Consider the following 14,213-nt stretch of genomic DNA (forward strand, 5'->3'; position numbering starts at 1 on the left):
ACATGTAAGATTTTATTAGATCAGTAACTTTCAAACATGCACAAAATCCAGTTGATGACATGCATTTACATATACTTGAAAAATTACCATATTTTCAGGCTGAACAAGACTTGGAAGAGTTGAAAGGCTTGATAGAATGTTCACAAGGAACTCTGGTAAGTTTAGACTTTCCTATTGATTCATATCATCTATTTACACTTCAATATCTCCTTGCTCTCACGATCATATGTTTTATTTCTCTGACTTTTCTCTCTCTCTTAGAAAATGCGATTTTTGATCCTGGAACAGAAGTATTTGGAACTGCTTGAAGATGGCAGAGAAATTGATGCCTTGCATTGTCTGCGATATGAACTTACTCCACTGAAGTTTAACACTGAACGGGTTCATCAGCTGAGCACGTAAGTTTTGAAATGATATGAATGATTTTACATACAATGTACATATACATGTATTTGAAGCTGAAATAATCTGCAGTGATATACCGGGTATGTAGGATTTCTTTGGAAAGATTTATGAATTAAATATATGATAAATTGGAAAGTTAAAGGTTTTGCACCCTGTTGTTGTTTTTTCATACCGGAATTAGAGATATTTGAATTGCAAATTTTAGAATACTTGACGCTTTGTTATAGGTTCATGATGTGCTGTAGCGGTCAGGACTTACGTGAGACAGCAGAGTGGGCAGGGAAAGGCGTGGAATCTCGTACCAAACTTATAGAGAAACTACAGAGTAAGACTTACTCAGATAGTATGTAGTATGATCTCATACCAAACTTATAGAGAAACTACAGAGAAAGACTTACTCAGATAGTATGTAGTGTGATCTCAAACCAAACTTATAGAGAAACTACAGAGTAGGACTTACTCAGATAGTATGTAGTATGATCTCAAACCAAACTTATAGAGAAACTACAGAGTAGGACTTACTCAGATTGTATATAGTGTGATCTCATACCAAACTTATAGAGAAACTACAGAGTAAGACTTACTCAGATAGTATGTAGTGTGATCTCATACCAAACCTATAGAGAAACTACAGAGTAGGACTTACTCAGATAGTATGTAGTGTGATCTCATACCAAACTTATAGAGAAACTACAGAGTAAGACTTACTCAGATAGTATGTAGTGTGAAGACAGTTCACAGTCTGTTAAGACAAACTTTCATGTAGTCTATTATAAAACAAAGAACCGTTAATAGTTTAAATGTAAGAAGAAATTCATGTCAATCAACCTGATAAATAATATCTTTCTCTCTTTGTAATGTTTTATTCAATGAAAGAATATTTCAAACCTATGATTATAGTAGGTATTTCCTGTCAGATCAGTAACCTGTTTAACACATTCCAGCTTTCCTGCCCCCCTCTGTGATGTTGCCCCCACGCAGACTGCTGACCCTCCTGAATCAGGCGGTGGAACAGCAGAAGGAAAAATGCCCGTACCATAACACCAAGTTTGACAGCAATCTGGACGCAGTCTCTCTACTAATAGATCACATGTGTAGCAGGTTGGATAGTTGATATGTTTGCATGACTTTACACAAAGATATTAGATATTCTTTACAAGCAATAAAGTTCTACCTTGTACTTTTACATTTAATTTTGTACATGTATAAATAATTGAAATACATAAATAAAAAGAATTATAGAGATTTTCTTCATTTTGGTGAATATTCCTATTATCCACTGTAAAGAAATAGATGATTTTTGAGAGGAAACTGTTCTTATGAGGACTATGATCATTTTATAGTATCAGATACATACACTAATAGTGTTGTCATAAGACACACTAAGATTTTATGAATCCCTGTATTACAGAGACCAGTTTCCGTCTGTCACCATTCAAACTCTCAATGACCACTGTGATGAAGTCTGGTTCTGTCGATTCTCCCCGGATGGCACCAAACTAGCGACCGGCTCAAAAGACGGCTCCCTCATTATCTGGGAGATTGATTTTGTAAGTCATTCAAGGCCATTAAAGTCATCTGTTATTTTAATTTAAACGGTCTGATACTAACTTTTAACTCCAAGAAAAAAACCATTTAAAACTCATTTCTGAAGCAACGATTTCTTTCCAGCATTTTTGGCTGTATTCTGCTTCTATATTGTAACTTGTTACAAGAAAACAAGCACAGAATTTAAGACATGTAGGTTTATGTTTCAGTCAACATATGAGTTGAGAATTAAGAAGACTTTTGAGAACCATGCCTATGGGGTGTCCTATATTGCCTGGAGCCCAGATGGCACACACATTATTGCCTGTGGCCCGGACGATTGTTCTGATCTCTGGTTGTGGAATGTGGAGGTATGATTCTGTCAAACCAATTAAATCATTGTGTAAGTACATAATACAATGTATGTACTTGCATCTACATGTATGTTTAATCTGTGAAATATTCTGGCTTTTAAAATTTCTGTATTTAAACAAGTAGTACTGATTCTCATTGTTATATAAATAAATATATATAGATTTCACACATTCATTTTATACTTGTTTATGATCATCAAGAGTGACACTTTTGTATAAAAAAAAAATTAAGATAGTTGGAGCAAACAGATGCTAATATTTACAGGCCAGCTCAGCAGATCAGAGGCAAATTATTTATTGCAAACAGTTACATGTATGTGATAGAGATGTGAAATTCTAGCAAGCGGTAGAGAGCTTCTGCTCCTCTGAACAGGTCCCATCAACTGTAATACTGTATTGTAGACTGGCGATCTGAGGGTAAAGATGAGCCAGTCCCCTGAGGACAGTCTAACCACCGCATCCTGGCACATGGACAGTAAAAAGTTTGTCACAGGGGGAATCAGGGGCCAATTTTATCAATGTGTAAGTAAAGATTTTTTCTGAAATTCTTGGAAAAGAATTAATGTTATCATAAGATTTTACATTTCTATTCAAACAGTTTGCTTTTCTATTTAAATCTAGGAACAAAAAATCAAAGAATTGATGCCATTGAACTTGCATGTATATTATTAGTATAAAACCAGAACAAAATAAAGTCATATATTCCCTACAATTTACTTGAAGCTTTATGTATATAGTTGTTAACCAAATGGTATTGTTTGCCTGTTTAGGATCTAGATGGCAATGTGTTGGATTCATGGGAAGGAGTCCGCGTCCAGTGTATAGCCTGTCAGAACGATGGGAAAACCGTCCTAGCTGCCGACACCCATCATAGGGTCAGGGGATACAACTTTGATGAACTCGCAGATTTTAACGTGTACGTTGATTTCTGTTATGTACTCTTGATAGATATATGGCTTGTTGACCCAGCATTTTGTTTTGAGCTTCTGAATTTCTGTTTGTAGAATACAGGAGGATCATCCAGTCATGTCTTTCACATTAAATGATACAGGCAAATTAATATTACTCAATGTAGCTACTCAGGTAGGATATATTGCAAATTAACAAGGTCTCTCCTTTATGTTCATAATGATTGAAAATAATTCTCTTAGATTAATTTTATGTCATTGATGTGTAAATTAATGGAGATGGCATTTTACATGTACATGTATGTTTACCTATTATAGTTTCTATTCCATGAACACTACAATCACAATGACAATTCACTGTAATTCTTTTAGTAAGAAAGTCCTATAAAATACACATGTATGTAATGCATTAAAATAAGTTGAATTGTTCTTTTTCAGGGAATTCATTTATGGGACTTACATGATAAGTGCTTAGTGAGGAAATTTCAAGGGGTCACCCAGGGGTTTTACACTATACATTCATGTTTTGGAGGTCTTAATCAAGATTTCATTGCCAGTGGAAGTGAAGGTAAAATATTGATTGATAAATTGTAACCTGAAATAGTTAATTACTGTTACTACCATGGAGAGAATATGGCATCTTTTTGCATTGTTTGTAATAATCATTCATTTTGTTTTTATCTACCCTTTGGTGTGTCATTGGTTGGTCTTTCCTATCATATTTTTGTACCATGTAGATCACAAAGTATACTTGTGGCACTTGAGGAAAGAAGAACCGATAGTGGTCCTGGAAGGACACGCTCGGACGGTTAACTGTGTTCACTGGAACCCCAAGCTTCCGGGCATGCTGGCCAGCGCTTCTGATGATGGCACAGTCAGAATCTGGGGACCTGCTGAGCGTGTGGGTAAGTACAGGGCCAGAGATCCAACACATCAGAACAGTGATTGTGCTGTTTACTTAAACCAACTTATATATGGTGTGAGGAAAGTTCTCTAGGTTCCCTAGAATTTTTGTCTTCATTTCTGGCCATAACGTTGTCCTTTAGTGGAAAAGGATATACCTGTATACATAGGCACAGTCTTGAAAATTAAGTTTCTATGAAATAAAACCATAAATATTGTGGCACATAAAAGTTAGTTTACAGTGTTTTATGAGGTTCTAGTATAAAAGTAGAATGAGAGAATGTAGTTGTTCTTCAGTTTTCTTTAAAAATTGTAGGCATTAATTCATCTTGCCCAAAGAAATTCTTTTTCAAATTTTTAATTTATTGTACATGTACCTCTTCTCCATGTATTGCATGTAGGACTATGGAAGTAATTTTTATGTTTGCTTAAACTTTCAGTGCATTGAGGCTAACTACTGTGAAATCATCATTGTTGCTTTCGCGGGTAATCCTTGCCCACAAATTTACATCCCCACGAAAAATTATACAAGCATTTGTTTATCATTTATTAAAATTATCCCAAATTTGCTACCAGCACAATTACTTCCTTATGAACCAGGAAAATTTTGGCTACCCATGAAGAATGACCCCCCACAAATAAAAGTAATTTTATGATTGTCAACATATTCAATAAAATTGACTGTCAATATAATGTTTTTGCATGTGTAGGTAATGGGTGTGAATCTGGCAGAAGTACCCCAGTATAACGAAGGCTGAACCCTAAGGATTTCCTGATAACACCCAGATCTCACTGCCATGAAGTGTTGCTGGAACCTTGGAATACAATAAAAAACACTGCAGACCATTGCTGGTTTACAAAACGGCCCCTGGAACAACAAAGGAACAAGAAAGTGATATTATATGACAGGATAAGATTACTAATGATTCTGAAATCAAATGTTTTGTCCCAACTGGAACAACAATTGAAGGAAACTTAGCTCTTCTATATTGCTGTCAGAAAAGAAAGGAAATGAATTGATAATACATTTATCAGTCATTATATATCTTGTAAATAGATTTCAATATCAACAGGGGGCCTATCTGTAAAAAAAAGATTTTTATACGAAAGGAGTCTGCTGCTGTTTTTCCAATCATGTACACTGGTGACAGAACTAAAATTAGAATTCTAAATTTTTTTATACATATTGCAAGTTTGATGATGGGGAAAAATATCATGTTTTAATGAAATTGTCCATCTCAGATGATGTATATGTGAAAGAGATCTGCTTCGTTATATTACACAGAGCTTCTTGAGGTTTCCAAGGTAACAATCCAAGGTAACACAAGCCAGATTCATTCCTAGTACAATACAGCAAGTCAGTTTCCAGCGATCTTGTTTTCATTGCATTATGATGAATTATGCAGGTAGAAAATCAACTTATCAATCATGGCTGGGTTTTTTTTTTTTATAATTTGCATGATTCTTTGGAAATTTAGCCAGTTTTGTTAAATTACAAAAGTTTTAGATCTAGTCAACTCAAGGATAGTTACACTGATGGATGGTTTTTTTTTTTTCCCTTCTGTCCATTTCATGGTCTTGGTAGATTTTTGTTTTGTTTAAGATGCAGTCCTGTTAGAAAACAGTTGTAAATGTTCAAGAAGCTTTCCAACTTCAAACTTTGTAGCATTTTCCTATTTTGCCACCTCATCACATTTTCAGCTTCCAAACACCATTCACATGCTTTTGCAGCCTTTACATATTGAAATGCCTATCAGTTAGATAAATTTGACAGAAACAGTTGTGTTAAAATTCAAGTACCCCTGGTACACAAAAATATTTAGATTCTTTAGATGAAAAACCTCATCATCCAACATACATTTAAACATTCAGCACATAATGATGTCCTAGTATTTTATGAAGTGAAAGAGTCGGCTTACAATATTTTGATGTCGTAGTCTGTCTTGCCTTTGCAAAAATAAACAAAACAACAGTGATTTGACAAACATTTTCTGCTGTGTCAGTGCCATACAGATAGATGAAAAAACCAGTGCATATCATCTCAAAATTTATTTCTGTGCGATGACAAAATCTTTGTGCTGTTTCATGGTGTTTTTATCAATAGAATCATTGTGCTATTGTGTGGGAACAGGAGGTACAAACACACAGAGAATCTGTGATTTCTTAGCTTTGTCTTTCATGTTTTCTAAATTTTGTCCATTGATCACTGCGAGAGATATTTGTGACTTGCATTTTAATATTGGCTGTACATGGAGAAACACATAGAATTGGATATGGAGGAGGATAAGAATAACATTGCCAAGATTCCAAGACTTATTTACCACACATACATGCACTTCTGTCAGATGGTGTAAAAGTTGGGAGATTTTGATTTTTAGTTATTGTTTCTTTAAAATGAAACAAGAATGACAATTGAATTATGTTCCCTGTCCCTGTTAGTGTCTTTATACAAAGATGAAGCGGATGTTAGGATGTATGACTGAATGTTTTATCATGTTTTATTGAGGGGTACATGAAGCTCTCTCTGTTCATGATTAACCCAGTTGTCATTGTCCAATCCTGCATTTTATTTTAATGTGAATTTGGAGGAATCATTGACACGTTGAATGCATCATGAACTGGCGTATCTGTAGTTTAGTACTATAACTATATAATTTTTGTGATTAATCATGTATGATTGTGGTTTGTATGGTGGAAATGTAAGATACATGTATTGCTAAGTTGTATGGGTTTTTTTTTCATAATGATAATCATTCCATATATCAAGATTTTTTTTTGTGCTTTTGCGATTCATTTTGCTTTTGTTTTTAAGGCTTCTTATTTATATTCATTTATAGTATTTATGGATTATTGGAAAGTTAGTGTTCATGGAGACAGTATTGGTCTTGGTTGTTTTCCTCTCTCACCATGTACCTCTTGGTCAGTAGATTATTAGTTAAATGTATGATGATATTTAGATCCGTTGGTTTTGATAGTGTTGTTTTGCCTGTGGATTGGATTCAACATTATAATTCGCATGGAGATCGTAAGATTAATATGTAAAAAGTTTGGACCTCATTTTCTTAACATGTCTCATTAACATAAAGTATATAAGAAATTTTTTTTCTTCAAATTTGCCATTGGTGATGTTGAAGTCTCCCTATTTTTTTTATAACATTAATTCCTCTCAATCAAAATTTTTTTTTAAATTCTGCTGTGTAATAGATAAACAAACACTAAAGTAAAAAAACATTCATCAGGTGTGTATAAACAACTAACAATAGATATACTTTTTTGAAGTGAAGTTTACTCTCCAATTAATAAGCTTGGATAATGGAGACTGTTTTGGCCTGCTCAACAACTGTACTGTAATTGATTTGACCTACTCAATAGTATGGTACTTTTCCTAAAGCAACTAAAATGTGGTGTGGAATTATAATACCCAGTATGGGTGTTTAACAGTATATTTTACCAGTATGCATTTGGATTTTATAATATGCATTCTTAAGATAGATTGAAATCAAGAGTATCTGTGATATGAAAAGATTGTAGTTTCTGTAATATTTGATTCTAATCTCGTTTTTGGTCATGCATGTAATTGGGTATACAATATTCAAATTTTCCCGAAAAAGACACTGAAAATGTTTCAAACGACTGTAAAAGACATGGATGTAAATTTATCAGCTGTATGCATGTTCTTTCCACTGAGAAAGCAGGTTATGTTTAAAGTTAAGCCAACTTAAAATCGATAAACAAAAATGATTGTCTTCCATATTCCAAGTATATGCACCTTCAAGGCATGTCTTTGAGATGGAAGTTAAGGGGTTTGTATTCTGTGTTCAACAATTGCTGTTTTGATGAGAGGAAAGAATTATCACTGTATAAAATTATTAATCTTATGGATTGTGCATGGTTCATTCGTATTAATCTAATAGAAGTGTATGATTGAGAGATAGTTCCCCTTATCATCCTATAAATAACGGAAAGAATTGAAGACCTACATGTACAGGTTTTTCTTTCTTTATAATGTTTTTCACCTTGTAGTAGTCGCAGTTTGTAATTTATTAGCAATCATACCAACATTTGTATATGTGTAAAAGTGCAACTTCATTTTGATTTTTTTTTTAAATTGTGTTATAACCCCTCCCTCCCTGTTGAGAAAAAAATTGATTGTGTAACAAGGATAAACCTGGTTTTCTGTGTGTAATTGATAAAACTTAACGTACTGTATGCTATGGTTTGACCAAAGAGGTTAGAATGAGTGTGTTTTTAAACAATCTTAATCTAGATTCCATTCAGCTTTGGTAAATTCCATGTAATAAATCATAATGAGTATATAACAATTAAGTCACTTTTGTACAATAAAAATCATATCAAATGATGTTGTCAATCTTTAATTTGGACAGAGAGGTGTTGGGGCATTTGATAGCGTCGACTGATTTGGACGCGGTAGCTCCGGGTTCGAGTCTGGTCAGTCGCTATGGCTGTATCATTGAGCAAGTTACTTTACTAGTGGTTTCTCTCCTCCCAGGGGTTAAAATGAGTACCTGGCACATGAGACGAGCTGGTTATGTGAATGTAAAGCATTAGCGCCGCAATTTGGCAGCTCTGCTTGTATGCTCCCCAGGGAGTTGGGAATGCTATGGATTGTACGGGTCTCGCTGCGGTTAATTTGTAGAAGTCGTGCGAGGCAATTTACTTTGCGAGCAAGATTATAAATCCCTACCTTTTACCTTTACAAGACACTGTAAACCAACTTTTATTCATGAAAACTTTATCTCGAAGACAATGTCCTCGCCAACCTTGCAAAAAATTTCTTGCACACGAATTAAAGTTGGTTTACAGTATGTGCCATGTCATTGTCTTGTTACTGCAAACAAAAGGCATTTTATTGATATGCATGCACCTTGGTCAGATTACATTTACCTCTTAGGGTGGAATAACACACCTGGTAAAAGTCACTCAAATTAACATTAAATTATTTGATCATGAAAGATATAATGATAAACTGTACATATGTCAAATAAGCGTAAAATTTGCAGTTTGGGGATAAAAAATTTATTTCTAAAAAACTCAATTTATTAAGTATATATTAAAAGCCCCTGCAGGATTCAAACTCGGGATGTATGGATCACAAGCCAGACACTTTATCCACTCGGCTATGGTTCAGTAAGTTACATGTTGCTTAATGATTAAAAATCATTTTAATAAAACAAAATGTCCTTTCGATCAGAGGTTAGCCATTTTGTGAGGATGTGTTCTTCCACCTTGATGTGTAAAGTAATACAAAGCATTCCAAAATCTTAAATATGCAGGATAATAGTATCGATATAGAAGTATTTCATGCATCTGTGGCTAAGAGTCCTAAGTATTAGCCAAGGTAGGGGAGAAAACTGAGGCCAACAACAGTTTTTTTTACCATTTCCTTATTAAGCATGATGATATGGGTTTATATAACCATGTCTACTACTACACTTAGACTAGGTTAGGGTTCATCATATGACCTGTAAATTGCTCCCCAACTGATCGGATATAATTTTATTGCGATATGATTAAGACAAGGTTCCTCAGCTTGTTCCATGCATGGTTGGGTATATGGTAAGTCACATAATGAAGTGTTACACTCCTGCTTGTTATGTGTAAATTAACTGACGTCTTAATTGTTGATTAAAGAGCTAAAGAAAACAAGGGAAAACTAAACATTCAGGTAAGGAAAGGGCTCCACTAAGATGGAAAGCATTTTAGAGGACTTTGACCTTAACCACTGACTGAAATTTTGCATTTGACATAGAACTTTAACTCAAGGTCACAGCAAACCCCTGAACTACAGATGGTCTTCAGATTAAAATTTGACAAGATTTAGCAAAGGGTAGAAAAATTATTATCCAAGACTTTATATCTCGGAGATTCGATATATGGTCAAGAGAAGGATTTTTAAAATATGGTATTGATTCTCCCTTTTACCTTAAAATTTGGTTCAAGGTCACTGCTCACCTTTTATCAAAAAGGCACTCTGCGAGTGGAGTTTGACAATTTTGACAAAATTTGACAAATTTGGCAAAGGGGTTAGAAATATTCTGATGACAAAAGATGTTGGACAGACTTATCACTATAGAGCTCCCACCGGGTGGTTTGACTTTTAATAGATGTAACCTTACCATGACCATTTGATTTAATTTTTTAATAATCTCAAACATGCTTGGGCCTGATATTCAACCTCCTCAAGTTACTTTTTGTTGTAATTTGCAACTAATACAACCAGAAATCACAGAAGATAATTTATTGAACATTTGTTTATTACTTGTAAACATATAAAATTCACAGTTATTGAACCATGTTAAATGTCATTGTAGAGGTCGCCATGCTCTTTTATACAAGTAGAACACTAATACATGTACCGGTACAATGAGAATTTTCCAACCACAATGCATTTCATGTATATGTATTGGGACATTAAGTTACAGCAAACAAACTTGTTTAGACACATCCATTTGAAACCAATTTGATCACTTTCATTAAGACATGTAAACTATGCGAATATTGAAGTCAAGTTATCGTCCCATTAAAAAGGAATTAAGATCAAGTTTTGTGTGGTATTTTTCATTTTTCTGGTAGATAGAAAGGATATGTTTGGTATTTTTTTGCCCATTTAAGCTTTATTTAAACTTGTATTGTCCAAGTCAGATTATAAATACTGTACTCTAAATACTGGGTGTACATGCATTGGTTAAATCAATCTATAAATTTCTACACACTTTTACACACAATACATGTAACAGTTAAACTCTGTAATCTAACTGCAAGACCATAAAAAGTGAAGAAGAAAAAATTTTGCGACACATTTTTTAAAATACACAGCCCCATAAACCAATAATGCAACTCGATCTCATTTAAATGTTATAAGTATTTCAAAACTTTAAATATTTGAAATGTATAATCAAATTTTGAATTAAAGTATAGTTTTAGTTTATGGTCTATAGGCCAGATGTATATTGCATAACAGCACATGACAAAATATGTCAAGTATTAAATTGCACACCGCACTCATGGTTCCATTGTTAAATATGATTAAAGTATTATAGCATTTTCTTATAAACAAACTTACAGCTCTTCTACATTTATACACAATGGCAATATGAAAATAATTTATCACTGCAAAAAGCAATAAAAAGCTGTTGAAGGAAAACACAAAGATGCCACAAAATACTTGCATTTCTAATCTAATAAAACAAAATCAGCATTATCTACTATATTTATACATGTAATAGTTTCCCTTTACCGGTACATTAATATTTTGCTTTTTAAAATTGAAAATGAATTGTGAAATTATTGTACTCATATTTAAAAAAATTATTTCATTTTATAATTGTAGAAGTCTAAATCCCTGAAGATAAAATACATGTAAATTTATTATAAGAAAGGTCTATACACATCTGTATATGTAATATATAAACCGTATTTCACATCAATTTCTTTGGTTGAATGGTATATAAATTTTGGATTAAAAAGAATGTATCTACTTAGTTTTTTTAATGCTACTAATATAGCTTGGGACTTTATCAACTAGAAAATAAAAGGCAAATAAGCAAGCACTGCACACACAAAGAAAAAATTGTTTTTAAAAATATGGCTTGTAAATGTTATCAAAAAAAAAATAAATGCACCAATTCATCAAAGTGTCACAGAGAGCATTTTACAGTTCATAAGGGTCATCTGTCAGTTTAGCTTTCTCAGCAGGAACTCCAAACATGGTCGTGTCATCCTTCAACAGACTATAAATCATCCTACAAGAAGACAGGAAGTGATGTCACTCTTACTACAAGTCACAGAATACATCACCATGGAACAGCAGAGGGGAGGTCAAAGGTTAATATCCCTTAATAAGGGAGTAAATCATCCTGAAAGAAAACCATTATCTTTCAGTGTTCATGTAAAGGTAAGACTTGCATATCTTTTGTTCATGCAAGTGCATATCTTCTGTTCATGCAAATTAATAACTTTTAACTTTATAATTTGGTGGTAGGAGATATTATCGATTAGAACTTGCATTGCATTGAATCATGAGAAAGATGAAATGCCCTTACATACAATGGACACAAAATTACACACTACTTGCAGCCCTGGACATAACATACTCACCAATACAAGAAGATGAAGAAAAAGATGAGATGAACACCCATTTTGATCATATTATCTCTCATATAAGCTTTGAGCTGATGTCTGTTGTGGATTTCAGCTGGATCATATAAACCTATATTACCCGTAGGCTTTGTGACAAATCTACAACAAATAAAAAAAAAATTGTAAATTTAAGAAATGGCAATGTGTATTAAATGTTTATTGAAAACTCTAAAAGTCATGAGTAGATCCTATCACTTTAAAAACAGAACTGCTCTCTTGCAGGGCAAATTGATAATTTTTGGCGAAGTTTAAGTAAGCAGATAATGTTATTTTAAAAATTATTTGACGTCCACGATACAATTGTGGGTTTTATGGATATTGAAATTAACTGATGATAATATTGGGTCATATTTCACCAAAATATATCATTTTGACCTGCAAAAGAGCGGACTGCAGTTATCATTAAGGGATCTATTCTTATAAAGCTTATTATCTTCTTAACAATCCTCCAAAGTCTATATAATTTGCTTTTTCCAAGCATAAAATAGAGTTGACCTACAGATAAACGATCCAGGCAGTACATGGGATATACAAGAGGAATAAGATCCAGTGGCCGGTGATCAGGAGAAGAACAGCCAGGGCCGACTGGGCTATTATTTCTGGCAACACAAACTGAAAAGATGTACATTTATTTAAAATAATTCCTTTTACAATAAGCAATCCCAAGAATGTGTACAACTATGCAGGGTTACCAGTGATTCTTGTAATACAGTATTCTTGAAATACAGTGAAACTTGTGTAGTACAATTTCTGATATAGCAAAATAACAGATATTGCTATATTTGAAGTGGTAACTGACAAAAATCAATTCCTTGTCAAATAATGGAACAAGCAAATTGGCTATTAACAATACATAGTGATGCCAATCCTCAGGTCTATAGGACTATAGTAAATGATTTTAACTGTGCCAACAGTAACAGTAAGAAGAAATTCTCAGTAGAATTTTCTACTCTTTTTTGATGTACAGACTAATTATTATGCCCCCCTTTTCCAGACATTGGTAAAGGCAAGGGGCTGTAATCAGCTTGTATCACATGCCTTAAATGTTGAATAATAAGAAACAAAAATCATATTGAAGTTCACAGTAACCAGTTACCTGGTTACAGTCATACATTACCCTGTTGAGTCTTGTACAGCATGTTGTTGCATTTAAATAATCACATTCTAAATCTGAAAGAGTTATAACCTTATGTTTGTTAAGATAAATAGTTAGTTACACCTGTACATTGAACAACCTGTACAACCTCGGAGGTCACAGATTGCCAATTCAGCATTTTAGTCATTAAAAATTTGATTTAGTAGTCTGAGAGTGAGAGACATCACAATTTCTTTCAGCTTGAACGATTGAAAGCACAAAATAATTTGTGACTTGTTAGGCGTCATATGAGACTAATCAGACATCACATTAACATTGTGGTTGATTGACTTATTTCGTTGTGGTTGATTGACTTATTTCGTCTATTCTACAATAAGTACATAACGAAAGGGTTTTCATCTCATGCTGCTGGATCGTTGGCGATTATCATGATTATAATTATTATTGCGATGATTAATTATGGTATACGTGTTTTGAATTATTAAAAGGATACGAAATACACCACTAGAAACAACAGGGCGCCTTCATCTATAACAGAAAGGATGAACAAGAGTCCGTCGATCCCCATTTTCCAAAACTGAAAGCGGCACTTGAACCTGGTATATAACGGTGTCTACATAATTCGTTCCCATGAAGAAATTTTAGTTTTTAACTTTCCTTTTTATAATAATTTGAAAGCTTTTGTTTTATTTATACTGATTTGTTTTATACTTTATGTTTAATGTACACGAAAATTAACAGTTTAATTTACAATAACTGCATAACCTTTTTATATAAAATTGCTTATAATGGCTGGACAACAAATTGATACTACACCGTCTAAGATTACAAAGTTATTTC

The 14,213-nt window shown here is 33.4% G+C and overlaps 2 protein-coding genes across 3 annotated transcripts in view; one reads left to right on the plus strand and one right to left on the minus strand.

The window, feature by feature from the left end:
- LOC105348073 (WD repeat-containing protein 26) overlaps positions 1 to 8,474 on the plus strand; it is a 10,368-nt gene extending 1,894 nt beyond the window's left edge. Inside the window, exons 3-14 of the mRNA XM_011457377.4 lie at positions 99 to 155; positions 262 to 398; positions 633 to 730; positions 1,350 to 1,506; positions 1,817 to 1,955; positions 2,163 to 2,303; positions 2,709 to 2,828; positions 3,077 to 3,222; positions 3,311 to 3,389; positions 3,653 to 3,782; positions 3,952 to 4,119; positions 4,828 to 8,474. Of these exons, the coding sequence (XP_011455679.1) occupies positions 99 to 155; positions 262 to 398; positions 633 to 730; positions 1,350 to 1,506; positions 1,817 to 1,955; positions 2,163 to 2,303; positions 2,709 to 2,828; positions 3,077 to 3,222; positions 3,311 to 3,389; positions 3,653 to 3,782; positions 3,952 to 4,119; positions 4,828 to 4,865 (1,410 nt within the window). The 3' untranslated portion in view covers positions 4,866 to 8,474. The remainder of the gene's footprint in view (positions 1 to 98; positions 156 to 261; positions 399 to 632; positions 731 to 1,349; positions 1,507 to 1,816; positions 1,956 to 2,162; positions 2,304 to 2,708; positions 2,829 to 3,076; positions 3,223 to 3,310; positions 3,390 to 3,652; positions 3,783 to 3,951; positions 4,120 to 4,827) is intronic.
- A 3,269-nt stretch (positions 8,475 to 11,743) lies between these two features.
- On the minus strand, positions 11,744 to 13,997 carry LOC105348072 (protein cornichon homolog 4). 2 transcript variants are annotated; one of them, XM_011457374.4, is made up of 5 exons: positions 13,867 to 13,997; positions 13,395 to 13,463; positions 12,777 to 12,889; positions 12,236 to 12,376; positions 11,744 to 11,880 (listed from the first exon to the last, which is right to left on the minus strand). In XM_011457374.4, exons 1-5 carry the CDS (start codon positions 13,939 to 13,941, stop codon positions 11,790 to 11,792), a joined length of 489 nt encoding a protein of 162 aa, XP_011455676.1. In that variant the 5' UTR covers positions 13,942 to 13,997; the 3' UTR covers positions 11,744 to 11,789. The 2 variants fall into 2 exon arrangements, with proteins under 2 accessions (XP_011455676.1, XP_011455678.1); XM_011457376.4 differs by having other exon boundaries at positions 11,744 to 11,994.
- Positions 13,998 to 14,213: the final 216 nt, after the last annotated feature.

The sequence above is a fragment of the Magallana gigas genome, chromosome 6 (genome assembly GCF_963853765.1).
Source record: "Magallana gigas chromosome 6, xbMagGiga1.1, whole genome shotgun sequence".
NCBI classification, from domain to species: domain Eukaryota; kingdom Metazoa; phylum Mollusca; class Bivalvia; order Ostreida; family Ostreidae; genus Magallana; species Magallana gigas.